Raw genomic sequence first — 25,730 nt, 5'->3', positions numbered from 1 at the left:
CATTGGTCAACTCCTGAGAGGTAAGGACAGCGGAAGTGAGCTCCCTACGCATGCGTAGCTTCCCCTCTCCCTGAGAAATGCGCAGTCCCGGGTCTGGGGGTGGGGAGATCACCGACGGCCGGAACTGTCAGCCGTCTGGAAACCGTCTCAAGGAAGTGTTGGGGGAGAGGAAACAGAGGGTGGGGGCGAATGTGCTCTAAAGCAGTGACGTCACCGCGGAGCGGATGGATTCCTATTGGCTGATTTAGAGGATGAGTTCCTTTGTGATGTCACAATGTGGAGGTTGAACAATGGGTTTCAGACGAAAACTTCCTCCTCTGGGCAACATCTGGGGGCAAATCAATGTCTCCCCCTTTCAGAAGTTCATGAGATATAGGAGCAGAATTAGGCCATTTGGCCCATCGAGTTTGCTCTGCCATTCCATCATGGCTGATCTCATCCTGGCCTTATCTCCACCGTCCTGAAAATTCTTCAGAACCCTTCAACCCGATTAAAAATCTGTCTAACTCCTCCCTAAATTTACTCACTGTCCCAGCTCCACCACACTCTGGGGTAGTGAATTCCACATATTCACAGCCCTTGGGAGAAGCAGTTTTTCCTCAACTCTGTTTTGAATAGGGCAGCATTGTGGCCCAGTGGTTAGCACTGCTGTCTACGGCACTGAGAACCTGGGTTCGATTCCGGCCCGGGTCACTGTGTGGAATTTGCACTTTATCCTCGTGTCTGCGTAGGTTTCACCCCACAACCCAAAGATGTACAGAGCAGGTGGATTGGTCACACTAAATTGCCCCTTAATTGGAATTTTAAAAAAATTGTTTTAAATTGCAACTGTTTTGAATTTGCTACCGCTTTTCGTAAGACGATTGCCTCTCGTTCTGGAATGCCCCACAAGAGGCAGCAGCCGCTCCAAGCCTACTTTATCTTTCCATTTCTTTTCTCATTCTGAGGGGTCATTGGTAACTTGCAGCAACTGAAGAGAAAGGAAGTGAATCTGGTCAGTATGTTCCACACATTTTGAGTTCAGTAATATAGACATATTTATATCTGGCAGTCTGCATGGAGAATTTCAGGCCTCTCCAAGATGGGAAGCAGTGAGCGGGGATCTGTCAGTCAGCCTGAATCAGCACCTTCAGAGAATTAAGTCCATAAGACCATAAGACATAGAAGCGGAAGTAAGGCCATTCGGCCCATCGAGTCCACTCCACCATTCAATCATGGCTGATTTCAACTCCATTTACCCGCTCTCTCTCCATAGCCCTTAATTCCTCGAGAAATCAAGAATTTATCAACTTCTGTCTTAAAGACACTCAACGTCCCGGCCTCCACCGCCCTCTGTGGCAATGAATTCCACAGACCCACCACTCTCTGGCTGAAGAAATTTTTCCTCATCTCTGTTCTAAAGTGACTCCCTTTTATTCTAAGGCTGTGCCCCCGGGTCCTAGTCTCCCCTGCTAATGGAAACAACTTCCCTACATCCACCCTATTTAAGCCATTCATTATCTTGTAAGTTTCTATTAGATCTCCCCTCAACCTCCTAAACTCCAATGAATATAATCCCAGGATCCTCAGACGTTCATCGTATGTTAGGCCTACCATTCCTGGGATCATCCGTGTGAATCTCCGCTGGACCCGCTCCAGTGCCAGTATGTCCTTCCTGAGGTGTGGGGCCCAAAATTGCTCACAGTATTCTAAATGGGGCCTAACTAATGCTTTATAAAGCTTCAGAAGTACATCCCTGCTTTTATATTCCAAGCCTCTTGAGATGAATGACAACATTGCATTTGCTTTCTTAATTACGGACTCAACCTGCAAGTTTACCTTTAGAGAATCCTGGACTAGGACTCCCAAGTCCCTTTGCACTTCAGCATTATGAATTTTGTCACCGTTTAGAAAATAGTCCATGCCTCTATTCTTTTTTCCAAAGTGCAAGACCTCGCACTTGCCCACGTTGAATTTCATCAGCCATTTCTTGGACCACTCTCCTAAACTGTCTAAATCTTTCTGCAGCCTCCCCACCTCCTCCATACTACCTGCCCCCCCACCTATCTTTGTATCATCGGCAAACTTAGCCAGAATGCCCCCAGTCCCGTCATCTAGATCGTTAATATATCAAGAGAACAGCTGTGGCCCCAACACCGAACCCTGCGGGACACCACTCATCACCGGTTGCCAATCCGAAAAAGAACCTTTTATCCCAACTCTCTGCCTTCTGCCTGACAGACAATCGTCAATCCATGTTAGTACCTTGCCTCGAATACCATGGGCCCTTATTTTACTCAGCAGTCTCCCGTGAGGCACCTTATCAAAGGCCTTTTGGAAGTCAAGATAGATAACATCCATTGGCTCGCCTTGGTCTAACCTATTTGTTATCTCTTCAAAGAACTCTAACAGGTTTGTCAGGCACGACCTCCCCTTACTAAATCCATGCTGACTTGTCCTAATCCGACCCTGCACTTCCAAGAATTTAGAAATCTCATCCTTAACAATGGATTCTAGAATCTTGCCAACAACCGAGGTTAGGCTAATTGGCCTATAATTTTCCATCTTTTTCCTTGTTCCCTTCTTGAACAAGGGGGTTACAACAGCGATTTTCCAATCCTCTGGGACTTTCCCTGACTCCAGTGACTTTTGAAAGATCATAACTAACGCCTCCACTATTTCTTCAGCTATCTCCTTTAGAACTCTAGGATGTAGTCCACTGGGCCCGGAGATTTATCAATTTTTAGACCTCTTAGTTTCTCTAGCACTTTCTCCTTTGTGATGGCTACCATATTCAACTCTGCCCCCTGACTCTCCGGAATTGTTGGGATATTACTCATGTCTTCTACTGTGAAGACTGACGCAAAGTACTTATTTAGTTCCTCAGCTATTTCCTTGTCTCCCATCACAAAATTACCAGCGTCATTTTGGAGCGGCCCAATGTCAACTTTTGCCTCCCGTTTGTTTTTAATGTATTTAAAGAAACTTTTACTATCATTCCTAATGTTACTGGCTAGCCTACCTTCATATTTGATCCTCTCTTTCCTTATTTCTCTCTTTGTTATCCTCTGTTTGTTTTTGTAGCCTTCCCAATCTTCTGACTTCCCACTACTCTTTGCCACATTATAGGCTTTCTCTTTTGCTTTGATGCATTCCCTAACTTCCTTTGTCAGCCATGGCTGCCTAATCCCCCGTCTGATAACCTTTCTTTTCTTTGGGATGAACCTCTGTACTGTGTCCTCAATTACTCCCAGAAACTCCTGCCATTGCTGTTCTACTGTCTTTCCCACTAGGCTCTGCTCCCAGTCGATTTTCGTCAGTTCCTCCCTCATGCCCCTGTAGTTACCTTTATTTAACTGTAACACCTTTACATCTGATTCTACCTTCTTTCTTTCAAATTGGAGATTGAATTCTACCATATTATGATCACTGCCTCTTAAGTGCTCCCTTACTTTAAGATCTTTAATCAAGTCTGGCTCATTACATAACACTAAGTCCAGAATGGCCTGTTCCCTCGTGGGCTCCATCACAAGCTGTTCCAAAAAGCCCTCCTGTAAACATTCAATGAATTCCCTTTCCTTGGGTCCACTGGCAGCATTATTTACCCAGTCCACCTGCATATTGAAGTCCCCCATGATCACTGTGACCTTGCCTTTCTGACATGCACTTTCTATTTCGTGGTGCATTTGTGCCCCCGGTCCTGGCCACTGTTAGGAGGCCTGTACATAACTCCCATTATGTTTTTTTTGCCTTTGTGGTTCCTCAACTCTACCCACACAGACTCCACATCATCTGACCCTATGTCGTTTAGTGCTATTGATTTAATTTCATTCCTAATTAACAAGGCAACCCCGCCCCCTCTGCCCACCTCCCTGTCTTTTCGATAGGTTGTGAATCCCTGGATGTTTAAATGCCAGTCCTGAACCCCCTGCAACCACGTCTCTGTGATGCCTACCACATCACACCTGCCAGTCACAATCTGGGCCACAAGCTCATCTACCTTGTTCCGTACACTGCGCGCATTTAAATATAGCACCTTTCATTCTCTATTGACCGTCCCTTTTTGTTTTCTTAGTGTGGTGGACCTTGGTTTACTGAGCCTTTCCATACACTGTGTCATATTTTGTGGGATGGGGACTATCATAACCTCTCCTGAGTTTTGTCTTTTCGTGCTTTTTTGTATTCCTAAGCAGCTACGCTTCCCACTGATTACTTCACCTCTTGGTTCCCTGACTTTCCCTTCCCCCCCCAATCTTTAGTTTAAAGTCCTATTAAGAGGATGAATATTACAGAGTGAGAATGGAGGGAGAGTGTGTTGGATGGAAACTAGAATTGCCTGTTCTCAATTTCCATTTGTAAATTCCTTTTACAGGATATTAGATGAAGACTTGCAGAAAAAAACCGAACGACACTTCAGGATTTGGAAGAGTCACTTGGCTTATCGGGACCTGAATATCATCAGGAGAACCATCACTGCAAAAGACACTTCTGGGGTGAAGGTTTGCCTGTCAGGCAAAGGAACAGAATGGAAGTAAACACAGGAACGAAGAATCACATTGGGCTGGTTCCAGGAGAATTGAGTGACAACTTCAGCGATGTAACCATGGAGTGTGATTTATGATTGTGTTAAAAGTAAAAGGGCATCATTCTGTTTATAGTTTAAGGGATACGTTCCCTATAAAAATAGTGTTTAGGCATTGTTGTTTCTAGTTTGTTGCAGTAAAAGTCATAAAACCTGAAGTTTTTGTCTTATGACTCATTAATTTGTTCACTGGGGTTAGAATTTATCTTTTAAAATTCCTGATCTTTTCAGAGATCTTACACAATTGGTTTTGAGTCACAAGTTTCAACTTCCCATTTAAGCCTCAGGCAACTTGCTGTCTCTCTGTTGCTCATGTCAATGACAGCCTAGTAACAGAGCTGAGGGCTGGAGATGCTGTGACCCCTTGTCGGAACTGGAATCAGTAGAAAGAAGAACCGTCGTTTCTGGTTGAGCTTTGTGTTAACTGTCTGACCATGATGACCATATATAAATAGCTAACCAGGTAATCTATTGTGATGAGGGTTTAGAAACAGACCCTGGGTCGACGAGTTCACTGAAGCTGTGGGTTGTCAGCTGTACAGTGAAACCAGGCATCCAACAGCCACAGAGACCTCTAATATTGGACACTGGGTTTAACCCTGTTCTGTATTAAACAGGCCTATCTGATACTGGGGTGATATAGTTAATCTGACCCTTAATTCATTCAATTCCAAAAGTGAATAACATTGATTCAAGTACAGTGACTACCTTGGCAATCTGTCAATAAAGTGGTGTCAGTTCATGCAGATCCGTGTCTGAACTCAATTCCATTACTTATTTTTGTTACTTACTGGACTATTTCTCTCTTTTCTCTCCTCTCGCTCCAGCCTCTCTCTGCCTCTGGTGTTCCTCTCTCTCTCTGGTGCCTCTCATTCCCTCTGCTACCTCCTCTCCCTCTGTCACTCTCACCTGCCTCTCACTCTCTGTTATTAGTGCTTAGGAAGGCAGGTGGGACAGTTTCCTTTGATAGCCGAGGGCCAAGAATATAAGAACAGGGAGAGTGTGCTGGAACTGCATTAAACACCAGTTAGACCACAGCCGGAGCACTGCAGACAGTTCTGGTCACCACATTACAGGAAGGATGCGATTACACTAGAGGCACAGTAAAGGAGATTTATTTATTTATTTTTATTAATTTGGAGTGCCCAATTAATTTTTTCCAATTAAGGTTTTTTTTTTTAATAAACATTTTATTGAGATATTTCTTTGTCATTGTAACAGCAACAAAATCAACAATGTACATAACAAGGAAAATATTAACATAGTACAAATACTGCCTCCCACACCCACAGGTCCTACAATTACTTACCTCCCTAATCTACGCGAGCCTAACTCCCCTTCCCTTCTGCTGACGATTAATTCTCTGCGAGGAAGTCGACGAATGGTTGCCATCTCCGGGCGAACCCTAACAGAGACCCTCTCATGGCGACCTTAATTTTCTCCAGGCAGAGAAAGCCAGCCATGTCCGAAAGCCAGGTCTCCAATTTTGGGGGCTTTGAGTCCCTTCATGCTAGTAATAGGCGCCTCCGGGCTACCAGGGAAGCAAAGACCAGAACGTCCGCCTCTTTCTCCTCCTGGATTCCCGGATTCTGCGACACCCCAAGAATCGCCACCTCTGGACTCATTGCCACCCTCGTATTTAATACCGTGGATATGGCATCGGCAAACCCCTGCCAAAACCCCCTCAGTTTTGGGTATGCCCAGAACATATGGACATGGTTCATTGGAAAACAAATAGGAATCTCGGGAGGACCATTATTTTTACCAACTGCACCCTACCCGCCAGAGACAACGGGAGCGCATCCCATCTCCGGAAATCCTCCTTCATCTGTTCCACCAACCGGGCCTTGTTCAATTTATGAAGCCTGCCTCAATCCCTCACCACCTGAATACCCAAGTACCTAAAACTGCCCCCTACCACTCTAAACGGCAGTTCCCCCAGTCGCCTCACCTGACCCCTCGCCTGGACCACAAACATCTCGCTCTTCCCCATATTAAGCTTGTACCCCGAAAACCGGCCGAATTCCCCTAAAATTCCCATAATTTCTTCCATCCCCTCCTCTGGGTCTGAGACATACAACAGTCGAGCGTGGTGGCTACCACATAGGTCGTCCGCATACAGCGAGACTCGGTCCCCAACCCCTCCGGACCAACCTCTTCCAGCCCCTTGAGGCCCTCCGAGCAATTGCCAGCGGCTCTATCCCCCGCACAAACAGCAGTGGGGAGAGGAGACATCCCTGTCCCCCGGTGCAGTGTGAAATAGTCCTAAGTCGTCCTGTTTGTCCGTACACTTGCAACCAGAGCCCGGTACACCATCCTAACCCAGTCAACAAAGCCCCTTCCAACCCTGAACCACTCCAGCACCTCCCATAAGTAATCCCACTCGACTCGGTCAAAGGCTTTTTCCATCGCGACCACCACTTCAACTTCCCTACCTTCCGGGGGCACCATGATCACGTTTAGCAGCCTTCTTACATTGGCCCCTAGCTGCCTGCCCTTAACGAACCCAGTCTGATCCTCCACTATAACGTCCGGTACACAGACCTCAATCCTGGAGGACAAAATTCTGGCCAGAAGTTTGGCATCTACGTTCAGCAAGGAAATCGGCTTGTAAGACCCACATAGCCCCGGGTCCTTGTCCCTTTTCAGAATGAGCGAGATCATGGCCTGTGACATTGTCTAGGGCAGAGCCCCTCTTTCCTTGGCCTCGTTAAAGACCTTCATCAGCACCGGCCCCAATATTCCAGACAATTTTTTATAGAACTCGGCTTGGTGCCCGTCTGGTCCCGAGGCCTTGCCCGACTGCATGGCCTTCAAACCCTCCAGCCCGAGTGGGGCCCCCAGCCCTTCTACCAGCTCCCCATAATTAAGGGGCAATTTATTGTGGCCAATCTACCTACCCTGCACATCTTTGTGTTGTGGGGGGGCGAAACCCACGCAAACACGGGGCAAATGCGCAAACTCCACACGGACAGTGACCCAGAGCCGGGATCGAACCTGGGACCTCGGCGCCATGAGGCAATGTAACCACTGTGCCATGGTCCTGCCCGCTGCAGAGGAGATTTATGATGATGCTACCAGGGATGGAGAATTTTAACTATGAGGAAAGATTGGATCTCCCCAGTGTGAATTCGCTGGTGTACAGTGAGTTGCTCCGATCGCTTGAATCTAGTCCCATAGTGAGAGCACCTGAACGGTCTCTCATCAGTGTGAACAAGCTGATGGGACATCAGTTCACTGGACGTTTTATAGCATTTCCCACAGTTTAGACATTTGAAAGGTCTGTCTTTCATAATAATAATCTCTTGTCACAAGTAAGCTCACATTAACATTACAATGAAGTGAAAAGCCCCAAGTCGCCACATTCTGCTGCCTGATCGGGACACGGAGGGAGTGCGGTTGATGAGGTGAGACAGTAGCGCACAGGTGCAATGCTATTGTTCGTCTGGAGGAGAGTCCTTTGTCCCGCGGAAGCAAAGTTAGCATCAGGCGGTGGGAGGGAGGATCCGTAAACCCTTCACAATCATTGTCAGCTCCCTGATTTGCAGCTGCGGGGCTTCTCCCTCCTAGGAACAGGCCCAGGTTAAAGGTCACCATCCTGCTTCAGCGACTGGAGGATGGTTCACATCAGAGGATGGGGGAGGGGGACAATAAATAAGAGCTGACACTTTGCACTCAAATCAATGAGGACTCTGATCTCTGGAAAGGAAGGGAGCCCTGGGAGGTGGGTGGGGAGGATTCACAAACACCCGCTGGAGGCCCCAAACCGCCAAGAAGAGCCCACAGATCCTGATTTTGCAGCTCCCGGGGCTTGTTTGCTTCAGCTGCGGCCATCTTGGTGAAACAACAGAGTGGGCGGGGCATCAGGATTCCAGTGACCAGGAGAGAAAATTACCGATTTATTCTCACTCTACACAGAGGGACTTGAGAACTGAACCCAGCCAGAGTGGAAGGAGCGGGTAAACTGTAAGGAAAGGAATTTTGAAGGTGGTTTGAAAGGTTTGGCAGACTGACAAACTCTCATGGTGAAAATTAAAGGTAAGCCTGCACGGGTCTGTGTGAAGAGGTGGGCGGTGTTGGGTGGGCTGCTGACAGAAATGTGAGGCCAGGGAGGGGGTGGTTGGCTGCCAGAACGGTTGGAACAGAGTTCTACATAGGTCCAGTTGACGAGTCAGACACCCAAGCAGCAAATCTCAGTGGATTCAAATATGGCCCATAAAATGTGGGCTGGTTTGTCACCCTGGGGTTTGGATTCCAGCATAGGGAGGACGGAGAATGGATGTGATGAGGATTTACTGTTTCGCAGAAAGAAGTGCAGAAAACCTGTTCCAAACAAACTAGAATTGTCTCTCCTTCATTTTTATTCGGTATTGACAATGATGATGTTTATAAACTCTTTTTATCAGAAATTTGGAATCTACAGGTGTGAAATCATCCAACCTGGAGAGACACAAGGACATCCACACCACAGACAAACCATGGAAATGTGGGGCCTGTGGGAAGGCATTCATATCTCCATCCCAACTGGAAACTCATCTGCGTAGTCACTCAGGGGAGAGACCTTTCACCTGCTCCATGTGTGGGAAACAATTTAATCGATTGTTCAACCTTCGCACTCACCAGCGAATTCACACTGGAGAGCGGCCATTCATCTGCTCTGTGTGTATGAAGGGATTCAGCAGTTCATCACACCTGCTGAAACACAAACGTGGTCACACTGGGGAAAGTCCATTCATCTGCTTCAAGTGTGGGAAGAGATTTACTAATTCACCTGACCTTCTAACACACCAGCGAGTTCACATCGGGGTGAGGCCTTTCAACTGCTCCATGTGTGGGAAGAGATTCACGCAGTCACAAAACCTAATGAGACACAGGCGAGTTCACAAATAATTTTTGGAAGTAGATTCAGCTGAACGGATGATCTCAGTGTCGGTGACAAAGAAATCAATGAGCTCCTTGCACTTGTTTGAAGTCAGGAGAGAGATTTAAGAAGATGATCATGAAGAACAGAATCTGGGTTGTCCTTGCTTCCAGGAACAATCCAGAAATAGTGACCAGTTTAGGCAGAGGAAAGCAGGGCCAGGTAGAGCTGGATGTGTTGCTGCTGCCTCTGGTAATCAACAGTTCAACCAGTTGATAAGACTGCGCCAAGTGAAAAGGGAATTGGTGGACTTCCGGTCGTGGTCGCACATTCGTCAGCTCCCGCCGAGATCGGACATTTGGCGGCACTTGGGCGGCGATCCCCGGTGGGACAGTAAACGCTGGTGAGGTTCCCCCCAGCGCTGTATGGAGTGGACCAGTAGTGGGGCAGTAAAGAAGGCTGGATCGGTGAAACGAGGGGCACGGGTGCGAAACGACAAAATGGCGGCCGGCGCGGACCAGGAGGCGTGGGGCCCAGTGGTCGCGGGAGCAGCAGGAATTCCTGAGAAGCTGCTTCACAGAGCTCAAGACGGAGATGCTGGCCCCTATGAAGGCTTCCATGGAAAGGATGGTGGAGACTCAAAAGATGCAAGAGAAGGCGATCAAAGAGGTGGAAAAAAAGATCTCTGAAAATGAGGATGAGATCTTGGGCCTGGCGGTCAGGGTGGAGGCGCACGAGGCCCTGCACAAATGATGGCAGGAGAAACTGGAAGACCTTGAAAATAGGTAGAGGAGGCAGAACCTGCGAATCCTGGGCCTCCCCGAAGGTGCGGAGGGATCGGATGCGAGCGCATTTGTGACCATGATGCTGGGGTCGCTGAAGGGCGTGGGGGCCTTCCCGCAGCCCCTGGAACTGGATGGGGTGCGCAGAGTCCTCGGGCGAACGAACCGCTGAGGGCTATGGTGATAAGATTCCACCGCTTCACAGACAAGGAACGCGTCCTGCGGTGGGCAAAGAAGGAGCGAAGCAATAAATGGGAGAACTATGAGATTCAAATTGACCAGGACAGGGGAGCATATCTGGTTTAGTGGCGTGCGGTATTCAACCGGGCCAAGACAGCCCTCCACAACAAAGGGGTGAAGTTCGGGCTGCTACATCCGGCGAGGCTGTGGGTCACGTACCAAGGCCGGCACCACTACTTCGATATGCCAGACGAGGCATGGACATTCATTAAGAATGAGAAGTTGGACTTGAACTAATGGGCAGCTGCACATTGTTGGAACGCCCGGGTGAAGAGGTGTAACCGAGTGCTGCCCTAATGTAAGATTGGAAGCAGAGTGTAAGTTGCATGGGGGCTGGGGAGGCGGCTGGAGGAGCTATGTTATGTTGGTTTGCCCCGTTCTCTCTTTGTTTTTGCCCTCGGGGTCCTTTGCCAGTCCTCTGCTTTCGCGGAGCCATGCCGCAGGAGGGGGAGATGGGCCCGTCAGTTAGGGCAGCTCGCCAGGTGGGGGGGGGGGGTCGTTCGTTGTTCGGGGTAAAGCCCGGAGTTTGTTCGTTGTTTTTTCTTGTTGCACGGGAAGAATGGGGTGGCTCTCTCCCTCTTACCCTGTGGGGAGGGGTGGTTGGGGGCCTGAAGAAGGAGACAACAGGAGGATTGGAGGGAGAGACGGGAGCGGCCGGGTCAGCATAAGTCAGCTGACTTACGGAAGCGCAATGGGGAGAGAGTTAGTGTTAAGCGGGGGCTTGACATGGGGGATTGAGATTGGGGGGTGGGGGGGGCGGTGGCGGGATGCTGCTTTGCTGGCTGAAGGGGAGCCAACTTTCGGGAACAGACGGAGAGTCGGGACGGAGAGCCTCCGGTGGGAGGGCTTGAGTGAGCGCGGGGTGCGGGCACGTGGCTGGGCGAAAAAGGAGATGGCTAGTCGGCGGGGAGGGGGGGGCCTTAACGGGAATGTAACGGGCCAGTTTTCACACTTAAAGGGATTAAAGGCAGACGTAGCCATGCTACAGGAGACGCATTTAAAACTCGCTGACCAAACTAGACTGAGGATGGGATGGGTGGGCCAGGTGTTCCACTCAGGGCTGGATGCGAAGACCAGGGGGGTCGCAATCCTGTTAAGCAAACGGGTGGCATTTGAGGCGGGAAGTATTGTGGCGGACAATAGGGGCAGGTACATTATGGTGAGTGGTAAGCTACAGGGGGCCCGAGTGGTGCTAGTGAACGTTTATGCCCTAAATTGGGATGACGCGGAATTCATGAAGCGCAAGCTGAGTAAAATACCGGACTTAGAGTCAAACAATTTGATAATTGGGTGTGACTTCAACACAGTCCTGGACCCGGCACTGGACAGGTCCAAGTCCAGGTCGGGGAGGAGGCCAGCAGCGGCCAAGGCCCTGAGGGGTTTCATGGACCAGATGCGGGAGTGGACCCGTGGAGATTGGCTCGGCCAAGGGCGAAGGAGTTCTCTTTCTTCTCCCACGTGCATAAAGTGTACTCTTGGATTGATTTTTTCGTGTTGAGCAGGGCGCTAATCCCAGGGGTGGAGGGGGTAGAGTACTCGGCCATTGCGGTCTCAGACCATGCTCCACACTGGGCGGACTTGAGACTGGGGGTGGAGAGAGGGCAGCGCCCTCTCTGGAGATTGGACGTGGGACTGTTGGCGGATGAGGAGGTCTGTGGTCAGATTAGGAGGAGCATCCAAAACTATGTGACAGCAAACGATACGGGAGAGGTAACAGTGACTACAGTCTGGGAGGCCTTGAAGGCAGTTATCAGAGGGGAGTTAATCTCTATCAGGTCCCACAGAGAGAAGAAGGATAGGGCGGAGAGGGAGGTTAGTGGGGGAGATACTCAGGGTAGACAGGAGGTATGCGGAGACCCCCGAGGAAGGGCTGCTAAAGGAGCGCCGGAGTTTGCAGGCGGAGTTTGACCTGCTGACCACAGGGAAAGCAGAGGCACAGCTGAGGAAGGTGAAAGGGGCAGTCTATGAGTATGGGGAGAAAGCGAGTAGGCTGCTGGCACACCAACTTCGAAGGAGGGAGGCGGCCAGGGAAATTGGGGAAGTTAGGGATAAGGGGGGTGACATAGTCCTGAGCCCGGAAGAGATCAATGAAGTCTTCAAGGAGTTCGACAGCAAGCTGTATGAGTCAGAGCCCCTGGAAGGGAGGGAAGGGAGGAAGCAATTTATGGACCGATTGAGGTTCCCAAGGGTGGACGAGGAGCTGGTGGAGGAATTGGGGGCCCCGATTGAGTTGGAGGAGATAGTTAAGAGCTTGGAGAATATGCAGTCGGGCAAGGCCCCGGGACCGGACAGTTACCCTGTAGAATTCTACAAGAAATTCTCGGAGCTGCTGAGCACACTCCTGCTAAGAACCTTGAACGAGGCCAAGGAGAGGGGAACCCTCCCCCCGTCGATGTCGGGGGTTTGATCTCGCTCATCCTTAAGCGGGACAAGGATCCGTTGCAGTGTGGGTCCTACAGGCCGATATCGCTCCTAGATGTAGATGCCAAAATGCTGGCTAAGATCTTAGCCACCAGAACAGAGGTCTGTGTCCTGGGGGTGATTGACAAGGATCAGACAGGGTTCGTCAAGGGCAGGCAATTGAACATGAACGTGCGGAGGCTCCTAAACATTATTATGATACCCTCAGAAGGAGGAGACGCAGAAGTAGTGGCTGCAATGGATGCAGAGAAAGCCTTTGATCGGGTGGAGTGGGAGTACCTGTGGGAAGCGTTAAGTAGATTTGGATTTGGTGAGGAATACATAGGGTGGGTCAAACTACTGTATCAGGCCCCCGTAGCAAGTGTGTCCACGAACCGACTGAGGTCAGAGTATTTTTCAGCTGCACCGGTGGACGAGGCAGGGGTGCCCCCTGTCCCTGCTACTATTTGTCCTGGCAATTGAGCCATTGGCCATGGCATTGAGGACTTCAAGAAACTGGAGGGGGCTGGTTCGGGGGAGGGGGGGGGGGTGGCTGGGGGAGCAAGCCAACCTGTTCCTGTATATTTTGGACCCACTAGAGAGGACGGGGGAGGTCATGCAGATCCTCAGGAGAAAAGTGAGCTATTTGTGATCCATGTGAGGGGCCAGGAGGAGAGACTGGGGGAGCTCCCACTCAAGAGGGTGCAGAGGAGCTTTCGGTACCTGGGTTTTCAGGTGGCTAGGAATTGGGATGCCCTACACAAGCTCAATCTATCTCAGCTGGTAGAGCAGATGGAGGGAGACTTCAAAAGGTGGGACATGCTCCCACTTTCCCTGGCGGGTAGGGTGCAGTCCGTGAAAATGACGGCCCTTCCCAGGTTTCTGTTTGTCTTCCAGTGCCTTCCCATCTTCATCCCCAAATCTTTCTTCAAGCGGGTGAACGAGATTATCACGGGATTTGTGTGGGCAAACAAGATCCCGCGAGTTAAAAGACTGCTCTTTGAGCGCAGCCGGGGGCGGGGGGGGGGGGGGGGGGGGGCAGGCGCTGCCGAGCTTCTGCAGTTATTATTGGGCTGCTAATATAGTGGTGATTAGGAAATGGGTAATGGGGGAGGGGGCGGCATGGAAGCGGCTAGAAGCGGCGTCATGCGAGGACGCCAGCTTAGGGGCACTGATAACGGCACCGCTGCCGTTCTTGCCGGCACAGTACACCACAAGCCCGGTGGTGATGGTGGTACTGAGGATCTGGAGTCAGTGGAGAAGGCACAGGAAGGAGGAAGGGGCCTCAGTCTGGACCCCGATACAGCATAATCATAGATTTGTTCTGAGCAAAGTTGGCAGAGGATGGGTATCAAAACGATGGGGAACCTGTTTATAGATGGGACTTTTCCTAGCCTGAAGGCGCTAGAGGAGAAATTTAGTCTACCCACGTGAATGCCTTTAAATACCTCCAAGCCTGCGCTTTTCTGAAGAAACAGGTGGTGGCATTCCCTCTACTACTCCACCACAGGATACAGGACAGGGTGGTCTCTGGCATCTGGGTAGGAGAGGGGAAGGTTTCGGACATATACCAAGAACTGCAGGAGGCAGAGGAAGTCTCGGCGGAGGAGCTGATGGGCAAGTGGGAGGAGGAGCTGGGAGAGGAGCTGGATGAGGGCCTGTGGGCTGATGCCCTAGGCAGGGTTAATTCCTCCTTATCATGTGCCAGGCTCAGCTTAATTCAGTTTAACGTCGTCCAACGGGCACACATGACGACAGCGAGATGAGCAAGTTCTTTGGGGTGGAGGACAGGTGTGCGAGATGCTCAGGGAGCCCAGCAAAGCATGTCCATATGTTCTGGGCGTGCCCGGCGCTTAAAGAATTCTGGCAGGGCTTTGCAAAGGCTATGTCCAAGGTCTTGAAAATGAAAATCGCTTATTGTCACAAGTAGGCTTCAATGAAGTTCCTGTGAAAAGCCCCTAGTCGCCACATTCCGACGCCTGTTCGGGGAGGCTGGCACGGGAACTGAACCGTGCTGCTGGCCTGCCTTGGTCTGCTTTCAAAGCTAGCGATTTAGCCCTGTGCTAAACAGCCCCTCTTGGACACTCGGGTAAAGCCAAGTCCGGAGTTTGCGATATTTGGGGTGTCAGAAGATCCGGGAGTGCAGGAAGCAAAGGAGGCTGACGTCCTGGCCTTTGCCTCACTGGTAGCCCAGAGACAGATCTTGTTAATGTGGAGGGACACGAGGCCACCGAGTCTGGAGACCTGAGTTAGTGACATGGCTGGGTTTCTCAGTCTTGAGAGGAGAAAGTCTGCCTTAAGAGGGTCCTTGCTGGGTTTCTCCAGGCGGTGGCAGCCGTTCCTTGACTTTCTGGCTGAACGTTGAAAGGTCAGCAGCAGCAGCAATCTGGGGGGAGGGGGGGAGGACTGTGTATGGAATGCATACCCTTCTTTTGTAAATGGACTATAACCACCTTGTTTGTTAAATTTTCTCCTTTTTGTTATTGGTTATGTAACATTTTGTTTAAGAAAAACTTGAATAAAAAGAATTTTTTAAAAAAGAATCTTTTAAGTTCAATCCGAAAACATATTCACTGACCTTGCCTCCAGCACCCTCTGGGAAAAGAGAGATTCACAGACCCACAGTCCTCCCGAGAAAAACAACATTCTCATCCACATCTTAAATGGAAGACCCCTAATTTTTAAGCAGTATCCCCTAATTCTAGTCTCTGCCACAAGGGGGAAACATTCTCTCAGCAATCTCTCTGTCAATTCCACTCATGATCTTATTGAAACACATGAAATCCTCTCATTCTTCTAAACTGCAATGGATACAGTCCCAACCTGTCAAACCTTTCCTCAGAGGATAACCCCCTCATTCCAGGAATCCGGGGGCCAACCTCCTCTGAACTGCTTCCAACTCACTCGATAAAGCCTGATGAAACTGTTCAAGGACTCGATCGAGCCGCTTGCTGTACCTGCAAACTAACTTATTGTGACTCCTGTACACGGACACCCAGATCCCTCTGTACCTCATCGTTCTGCAATGTCTCACCATTTAAATAATATTGTTTAATTTAATCCTTCCTGCCAAAGTGGACAATTCACATTTTCTCACGTTATTCTCCATCTGTCGAGTTTTGTCCATTCACTCAACGTCCTTTGCAGACTTGTTATGTCCACTTCACAAATTACTTTCTGAACTATCTTTGCGTCATCAGAAAATTTAGCCGCCATACATTCAATCCCATCACCCAACTCATTAATATAGATTGTAAATAGTTGAGGGCCCAGCACTTCTGACACTCCACTTGTCGCATCTTACCAACCCAGAAATGACCCATTTATACCTACTCTCTGCTTCCTGTGAGCTAACCAATCCTCTATCCATGCTGATATGTTACCCCCCTACACCATGAGCTTGTATTATGTGTAATAACCTTTGATGCGGCCCCTTGGAAAATACCTTCTGGAAATCTAGATAAACCACATCTCAAGGTTTCCCTTTATTAACATTCCTTGTTACCTCCTCAAAGAGCCTGGATAAATTAGTTCATCCCTGAATCTCATTTTTAAACATTGTGTGTCAAAAGAAAAGGTCTCCTCCACCCCTCTGGCTCCTTTGCTAATTACCTTTGAGGGGCTCACTCTCTGTTAAAGAGCCTGCCAACCCCTCTCACACACTTTCCCCAAAGTGAATGAATTTAATCAGAAAAAGACCAAAAAAAAACATTTATTTTTAATGAAACAAGTTTATTAATTAAACAGAATATGGGTTTAAAAAAAGTCAGAAAATGACTTGAGGATCCAAGACAACCAGAGTAAAAGAATAAACAGAATAAAAACATGTTCACAATGTTCTAGACCCAAATGTTTCTCTTCAACTCCCCTGTACTCTGTTCCCGTGACTCCTCACATTGGACACAGGGGCACTGCACCTGGGGGGTCACATCCCCATCAGCTCCAGTTACCCCAGCACTGAACCCAGGTTGGTTGGAGGGTCCATTCTCCAGTCTGTCCTCCAGCACCTTCCTGTCTCTTTATTAGTGTCACACCCGTGACAATTTCCCAACTGGGATGCAGGTCCCAGCTAAATTCAGTCCTCAGCTCCGTTGCCTGACAGTCACTGATGTGAGCAATAGAGAGACAGAAAAGTGCCCGAGGCTCAAATGGGATGTCAAAACTTGTGGATTAGGTTCTCAGTAAAGATCAGTAACTAATATTAAAAAATCTAATTCCCAGTCAACAATTTAAAGGATTACATGACAAGGCTCCTTGATGATTTTGCTGCAACAAACAAAATAGAAGCAACATTAACTAAACATTATTTTTGAAGGAAACCTATACATTAAAGTATAAAATATAACTTTTCCCTTTTACGCAATCTAAAATTCTACTCCACAATTATTCTCGACTCTACCCCGGAAGTCGAAACTTAATTGTCTCAGAACCAGTCCAAAGTGATTATTCATTCCCGAGGTTTCCGTTCTTTTCTTTTCCCAATCTGCATGCTTTAACCCCAGAACTGTCTTTCACAGCGAATGATTGGTGAGCTACCAGAAAATCGAGAGTAGGTATAAATAGGTCATTTTCTGGTTGGCAAGATGTAACGAGTGGGGTGTCACAGGGATCAGTGCTGGGACCTCAACGTTTTAAAATTTATATAAATGATTTTGATGAAGGGACTGAAGGCCTGATCGTTACGTTTGCTAATACTGCGGCAAAAAGGAAAAAGAGGTGATGCTGCGCCGAAAACAAGGGGTGGCGTCAGTACATTAGTAAGGGAGGATCTCAGAACAGGAATACAATATGTGGAAACTGTTTAGGTGGAGGTAAGAAACAGCAGAGGGCAGCAAACATGAGTTGCAAACAGTAGTGGTTTTGTGTGGACTGTAAAAGCTTCTATAGGTACGTAAAAAGGAAATATTTGGCTGAGACAAACGTGGGTCCGTTACAGGGAGAGACAGGAGAATTTATAGAAGTGGGAATAGAGAAATGGCAGAGAATCTAAATGATTACTCTGTGTCTGTCTTCACTGAGGAAGACACAAGAAATCTCCCAGAGTTAGTGATCCAAGGGACATGGGAGAATGATAAATTGAAGGCAATGAGTATTAGGAAGAAGGCTGTATTGGAGAAATTAATGGGGCTGAAAGTTGACAAGCCCCAGGACCTGATATTCTACATCCCAGAGTGTTGAAAGAGGTTGTTATAGAGATAGTGGATACATTGGTGATCATCTTCCACAATTCTATAGATTCTGGAATGGCTCCTGCCGATTGGAAGGTGGTAAATGTCAGCCCTATATTCAGGAAGGGAGGGAGAGAGAAAATGGTGAACTACAGACCTGTTAGCCTGACATCAGTATTGGGAAAATACAACATGGATTTAGGAATAGGAAATCAGGTTTGACGAACCTTTTGAAGTTTTTGAGGATGTTATTAACAGAATTGATGAAGGGGAGTCTGTGGATGTGGCACACTTGGATTTTCAGAAGGTTTATGATAAACATCCCACAGGAGGTTAGTCAGCAAAATGAAAACACATGGGATGGGAGGTAATATACTGGCATGGATTGAGGATTGGCTAACAGCAGAATACAGAGAGCACAAATAAATGGGTCATTCTCACAGGTTGTGACTCGTGGGGTATCACAAGGATCAGTACTTGGGCCCCAGCTGTTCACCGTTTATACAATGATTTGGGTGTGGAGAGTCAATGTAATATTTCCAAATTCTCAGCTATTTACTTATTCCTCATTATAAACTCTCCTGTCTCTGCCTGGAATGGACCCACATTGGTCTTTGCGAATCGTTTCCCCCCTTTTCACATTCCTATAGGAGCTTTACCAGTCGTTTTTTTATGTTTCTCGCCATAGTAGGGGGAATAGAGAAATGGCAGAGAATCTAAATTGACATTTTTTAAAAACAAAAATTACATTTAGAGTACCCAATTATTTTTCCCAATTAAGGGGCAATTTAGCGTGACCAATCCACCTACCCTGCACATCTTTGGGTTGCGGGGGTTTAGAACATAGAACATACAATGCAGAAGGAGGCCATTTGGCCCATTGAGTCTGCACCGACCCACTTAGGCCCTCACTTACACCCTATCGCCGTAACACAATAACCCCTCCTCACATTTGTGGTCACTAAGGGCAATTTATCATGGTCAATTCACCTAACCCACGCAGACACGGGGAGAACGTGCAAACTCCACATGGACAGTGACCTGGGGTCAGGATCGAACCCGGGTCCCCAGCTTCATAGGCAGCAGGGCTAACCACTGCATCACCAGTATATTACCTCCTATCCCATGTGCTTTCCTTTTGCTAACTAACCTCCTGTGGGGTGTTTATCAAAACCTTCTGAAAATCCAAGTGTACTTCGTCCACAGACTCCCCTTCATCAATTCTGTTAGTAACATCCTCAAAAACTACAAAAGGTTGCTCAAACAGGATTTCCTATTCCTAACTCCATGTTGACTATTCGGAGTTTGCTCTCATATTCTAATTTCTCTTCATCAGTTTCTTGGACCTCCTTTTCTGAATTCTAAACAAGTCCCCAATCCTCAGGCTTACTATGCTCGTACCCACTTTATGAATCTCTTCCTTTGAACTAATGGGAATCTTAAACTTTGCTTGCCACGGTTCCTTCACGTTTCCTGTTGGATTTTTGTTTCTTAAAGGAATTTATATTTGATGTAAATATGTAATAATATTTTAAATGCTAGCAATTGTCTTAAGTTCACAATGTGCCCACAGACAACTTGTCCCTCATACGTTGACAGTTTCCTTCTGTGAGAAACACCCAGATAAATTAAACAAAAGAACCATGTAAACACCATAGCCCATCTTCATGGCAATGTGGCATTGGCTTTGGGGGTTCCAAACAGAAATGGGAACAAAATATCTTCCAACGTCCAAATACCCTAACACTCTGGTCCTCGTGAAACTTGGAACCAGGTATTCACAACAAAGCTCAAAGGACATCAACCAACTGGAGGCAAAGTTGTGAGACCGGCCAGTCCAGCAGAAAGAAACCCTCCAACCCTCCCCATTGACCAACTGACAGAATGACCACAATGCAGTCCTGGCTGTAATTAAGAGCAGAAATATTAACAGAAGAATCCAACCCCTTGTTCACTTGTGAATTTGTTGATGTCTCAGCAGGTGCGATGAAACACAAAATCCTTTCCCACATTGAGAGCAGATGAAAGGCCTCTCCCCAGTGTGAACTCGTTGGTGACTCCGTAGGTGGGCTGGATGACTGAATCCCTTACCACACTGAGAGCAGGCGAATGGCTTCTCCCCAGTATGAACTCGCTGGTGTTTCTGCAGGGTGGATAACAGAGTAAATCCTTTCCCACAGTCTGGGCAAGTGAGTGGCCTCTCCACAGTGTGAAAACGCTGGTGCGCCAGCAGGCCAGATAACTGAGTGTATCCCTTCCCACAATCAGAGCATGTGAATGGCCTCTCCCCACTGTGAACTCGCTGGTGTGTCTGCAGGATGGATAGCCGAGAGAATCCCTTCCCACAGTCAGAGCAGGTGAACGGCCTCTCCCCAGTGTGAACTTGCTGGTGTCTCTGCAGAGTGGATAACTGAGAGAATCCGTTCCCACATTGAGAGCAGGTGAACGGCCTCTCCCCAGTGTGAACTCGCTGGTGAGACATCAGTTCTCGAGAGCTTTTGAAGCCACTCCCACAGTCAGAGCATTTAAAGGGTCTCTCATTGGTGTGAGTGACACTGTGTCTCCGCAGGTTAGATAAGTGAGCGAATCCCTTTCCACACTGAGAGCAGCTGAACGGTCTCTCCCCAGTGTGAATTCGTTGGTGGGACATCAGTTCTTGAGAGCTTTTGAAGCCAGTCCCACAGTCGGAGCATTTAAAGGGTCTCTCATTGGTGTGAGTGAAATTGTGTCGCTGCAGGTGAAACAACTGAGTGAAACCCTTCCCACACACGGAGCAGGTGAACGGCCTCTCCCCAGTGTGACTGTGTTGATGGGTTTCAAGCACAGATGGGAACCTAAATCCCTTCCCACAGTCCCTACATTTCCACCGTTTCTCCAAGTTGCTGGTGTCCTTGTGACTCTCCAGGTCGGACAATCAGTTAAAGTCTCACACAGGATACGGGTACTTTCTCTCCCCGCTGTGAATGGTGCGATGTTCTTTCAGGCTGTGTAACTGGTTAAAGCTCTTTCCACAGTCAGTGCTCTGGAACACTTCTAATATCCTGTAAAAGGAGTTTACAAAAATCATCACTGTCAGTACAGGATAGAAATTAAGAACAGACAATTCTAGTCTCTATGGAACATTCTTTCCTCTCTCATTTCCCAAATCTGTAAATCTCCATCCCACACACTCACCCTCCATTCTCACTCTGCTGTATCTAATATTCACCCTCCCAATTCTCCTGAAGGTGCTGATTCAGGCTGATTGACAGATCCCTGCTCACTGCTTCCTGTCCTGGACATGAAGACCTGAAAATCTTCATGCAGGCTGACAGGCAGATATATGTCAATATTACTGGACTAAAAATGTTTTGATGTTTAGGATTGTTCCAGTTGGTTAAGATACAGGGGGTTGTGACTGATCATGTTCTTGAACTTGCTGCCTCTGAGGGGAGTCAAGCAGAGATGATTAGTAATTTCTAAATGAAATTGGATGGGTGCTGCAGGGTTACAGAATGGGATCCACTCGACACTGACAGAATTGCTCAAGGAGTTGGCCTCGACGCAAAATGTCCAATGGACTCCTTCTCTTATAAATCTTTTTTTTTTCTTTTTTAAAATTTAGACTACCCAATCCATTCTTTCCAATTAAGGGGTAATTTAGCGTGTTCAATCCACCTACCTTGCACATCTTTGGGTTGTGGGGGTGAAACCCACGCAAACACGGGGAGAGTGTGCAAACTACACAGGGACAGTGACCCAGAGCCAGGATCGAACCTGGACCTCAGCGCCGTGAGGCAGCAGTGCTAACCACTGGGCCACTGTGCTGCCCTCTTCTTTTATAAATCTGACTGGAAATATATAATGTAGCTACAGTACTAGACAAGAATAATTAATGTATTTTATTTCAGAACCATCAGTAATATATCTAATCTGTAGCATATAACACATGGTGAGACACAGTGGTTTGCACTACTGCCTCACAGCATGAGGGAGCCAGGTTCAATTCCAGCCTTGGGTGATTGTCTGTGTGGAGTTTGCACTTTATCCCCGTGTCTGCATGGGTTTCCTCCAGGAGCTCGTGTTTCCTCCCACATTCCAAAGATGTGCAGATTAGGTGGATTAGCCATGCTAAATTGCCCCTTAGTGTCCAAAAACATTAGCTGGGGTTATGGGGATAGGGTGAGGGCTTGAGCCTCGGTGAGGTGCTCTTTTGGAGGGTTGGTGCAGACTCGATGGGCCCAATTGCCTCTTTCTGCACTGTAGGGATTCGATGAAAACAGAGAGTTTTACAGCAGAGCAAGAAGCCCTTTGGCCCATCATTTCTGCACCAGCCATCAAGCACGCATGAATTCCAATCACTTGGACCATAACCTTGTGTGCTATGGCCTATCTAGTGCTCATCTCAATGCTTCTTCAATGTTGTGAGGTTTCCTGCCTCTGCCACACTTTCAGGCAGCGAGTTCCAGATTCCCACCACCCTCTGGTAAAATGCTTTTCCTCAAAACATCTTTAAATCCCCTGCCCCTTACCTTACACTTCTGCCCACTGTTTACTGACCTGTCAACTAAGGGGAAAGCTTTATTCCTATCTACTCTAGCTATGTCCTTCATAGGTCTGTGCTACCATGCTGCCCAAACCACATATCCCCTCAGCCTCCACTGCTCACAGAAAACTCCTAACCAGGGTCCCTTCATCGCTGAAAAGCCCCGGCAACATGCTTATGAATCTCCTCTGCATCCTCTCCAGTGCAATCATGTCCTTCCTCTAGTGTGGTAACCAGAACTGCACTCAGTACTCCAGGTATGGCTTAACGAGTGTTTTATACAGCTCCATCGTAACCTCCGTACTCTTAAATTTTATACTTCAGCTAATAGAAGTATCTCATATCCCGTCTTCACCACCTTATCTACCTTCCCTTCTGACTTCAGGGATCTATGTCAGGCACATCAAGGTCGCTCTGACCCTCTGTACTTCCTAGGGTCCTACCATTCATTGTATATTCCCTTGCCTTTTCATCCTCCCAAAATGCACTGCCTCACACTTTTCAGGGTTAAATTCCATTTGCCACTGTTCTGTCTATTTAACCAGCCCGACTATATCACCCTTTAATCTTTCCTCACTACTTATCATACAACCAATTTTTGTATCATCTGCAAACTTACTTGATCATACCTCCTCCATTCACATCCAGATCATTTTTTAAAAAAATAATTTTTATTAAAGGTTTTCATAAAATATCAATAACAAAATGAGAAAGAAAAAAGAACCCAACAGGGGTAAGTACAAAACACAATCTAAAAAAGCAACCCCCCCCCAAACCCCTCCCCCCGTACCTAAATAATAAATTAACATTAACACCCCGACTTAAGACAACAGGTGTATACACCCCCTCAGACCCTTCCACTGTAAATAACATAAACAAAAATAAAGTATACCCCCTCCCCCCCCCCCGAGCTGCTGCTGCCATTGACCAATGTCTAGCGTTCTGCCAGAAAGTCTAAGAACGGTTGCCACCGCCTAAAGAACCCTTGTACCGACCCTCTCAAGGCGAATTTCACCCTCTCCAATTTAATGAACCCTGCCATATCGCTGATCCAGGATTCCACACTTGGGGGCCTCGTATCCTTCCACTGAAGGAGAATCCTCCGCCGGGCTACCAGGGACGCAAAGGCCAGAATTCCAGCCTCTTTCGCCGCCTGCACTCCCGGCTCCTCTGCCACCCCAAATATTGCGAGCCCCCAGCCCGGTTTGACCCTGGATCCTACCACCCTCGACACCGTCCTCGCTACGCCCTTCCAAAATTCCTCCAGTGCTGGGCGTGCCCAGAACATATGGGTGTGATTTGCTGGGCTCCCTGAGCACCTAACACACCTGTCCTCACCCCCAAAGAACCTGCTCATCCTAGTCCCGGTCATGTGTGCCCTGTGCAGCACCTTAAACTGTATGAGGCTGAGCCTCGCGCATGAAAAGGAAGAGTTCACCCTCCCTAGGGCATCTGCCCACGTCCCCTCTTCGATCTCCTCTCCCAACTCCTCCTCCCACTTACCTTTCAACTCCACCACCGAGGCCTCCTCCTCCTCCTGCATCACCTGGTAAGTTTCCAAGATCTTCCCCAATCCCAGCCCCCCCCCCCCCCAAGAGCACCCTGTCCTGTACTGTGTGTGGCAGTAGCCGTGGGAATTCCACCACCTGCCGTCTGGCAAACGCCCTTACCTGTACGTACCTGAAGGTGTTCCCCGGGGGGAGCCCGTACTTCTCCTCCAGCTCACCCAAGCTCAAGAACTTCCCGTCCACAAACAGGTCCCCTAACTTACGTATGCCTGCCCTGTGCCACCCCGAAAACCCTCCACCTGTTCTTCCTGGGGCGAACCGGTGGTTCCCCCGTAATGGGGTCCACGCCGAGGCCCTAACTTCCCCCCACATCCAGATCATTAATGTACACTACAACAGCAAAGGCCCCAGCACTGATCCATATTGAAGACCACTGGACACGGGCTTCCTGTCACAAAAACAATCTTCAACCATCACCCTCTGCTTCCTGCCACTAAGTCAATTCTGGATCCAATTTGCCAATTGCTCTGGATCCCATGGGCTCTTACCTTCTTGACCAGTCTCCCATGTGAGACCTTGTCAAATGCTTCACTGAAGTCCCTGTAGTCTACATGATCTGTACTACCGTACTGTACTACAGCTCCTGAAAAATGTCAAGTCAAATTTGTGAGACATGATCTCCCCTGACAAAACCATACTGACTATCCTTGATTAATCCTTTCCTCCCCAAGTGGAGATCAATTCTGGTCTTCAGAATTTTTTCAAAAGTTTCCCTACCAGTGAGGTTAGGCTCACTGGCCTGTAATTTCATTTTTTTCCTTACTTTACTTCCTGAACAATGGAACCACATTATCTGTCCTCCAGTCCTCTGACGCCGCTCCTGTGACCAGAAAAGATTTGAAAATTGTCAGAGCCTCTGCAATCTCCTCTCTTGCCTCCCACAGCAGCCTGGGATACATCTCATCTGGGCCTGGGGATTTAAACAATTGAAGGTCAGAATGAGAAAAGAAATTGAAATGGGGGAGAAAAGAAAGTGTTTTACTCATAGATGATGGAAACAGGAGGATGTTTCAGTCTGGGTGCAGCTCAATCTTCACTCAGCGACAGAGGAGCAGCAGCTTTGCTGGGCAGACAGTGGACAAGCTCCGTGCAACCGGGATCAGTGATATTGTTCCCAATGGGCGACCATGTGCTGGGCAGTCTTTGTGACGTCACAATGACGCCGTGCCTGAATCATCCAATAACAATTAGTCTGCTGCGCCCTGATGTCTCCGGGTTCCAGGCCGGGCGCGCGGACACGGGAACCCCGCCCCCACCGATTGTGTCCCCTCTTCCTGCACCTTCTCGAGACAAGGTTTCGAGGCAATCGGCTGATACTTCGGCCAGAGTGAGATCTCTCACCCCCCCCGGGACTGCGCATGTCCGGGGGGGGGGGAGAGAGAGAGAGAGAGAGGGGAAGTTGCGCATGGGCAGTGGAAAACCCGTCCCTTGAACTTCCTGCTGAGATGTTGACCAATGGGAATATGCTAACAACCGGAAGGACTTTGGTGCTCCAGCCAATCGAAGCACGAGCTTTGTGTTAATGAAGATTGAGCTTCACACAGGCTGAAACGGCCTCCTGTCTCCAACATCTGTGAGTAAAACACTTTCTTTTCTCCCCCTTTCCATTTCTTTTCTCATTCTGA

General features: G+C 48.4%; 1 protein-coding gene and 1 long non-coding RNA gene across 2 annotated transcripts in view; one reads left to right on the top strand and one right to left on the bottom strand.

Moving 5' to 3' along the window:
- LOC140418030 (uncharacterized) overlaps positions 1-25,509 on the bottom strand; it is a 76,210-nt gene extending 50,701 nt beyond the window's left edge. The window contains exons 1-3 of the mRNA XM_072501460.1: positions 25,088-25,509; positions 19,966-21,053; positions 19,163-19,257 (exon numbers count right to left, since the gene is read on the bottom strand). Coding sequence (XP_072357561.1) covers positions 19,163-19,257; positions 19,966-20,662 — 792 coding nt within the window. The 5' untranslated portion in view covers positions 20,663-21,053; positions 25,088-25,509. The remainder of the gene's footprint in view (positions 1-19,162; positions 19,258-19,965; positions 21,054-25,087) is intronic.
- Positions 162-4,719, top strand: LOC140422314 (uncharacterized). The gene is made up of 2 exons (XR_011947379.1): positions 162-994; positions 4,352-4,719. It is a non-coding gene; the product is annotated as an uncharacterized lncRNA (long non-coding RNA).
- Positions 25,510-25,730: the final 221 nt, after the last annotated feature.

This window comes from Scyliorhinus torazame, chromosome 5 (genome assembly GCF_047496885.1).
Source record: "Scyliorhinus torazame isolate Kashiwa2021f chromosome 5, sScyTor2.1, whole genome shotgun sequence".
Classification (NCBI taxonomy): Eukaryota; Metazoa; Chordata; class Chondrichthyes; order Carcharhiniformes; family Scyliorhinidae; genus Scyliorhinus; species Scyliorhinus torazame.
Note: the sequence above shows the minus strand (reverse complement) of the source record. Positions and strands in the feature narration are given on the sequence as shown.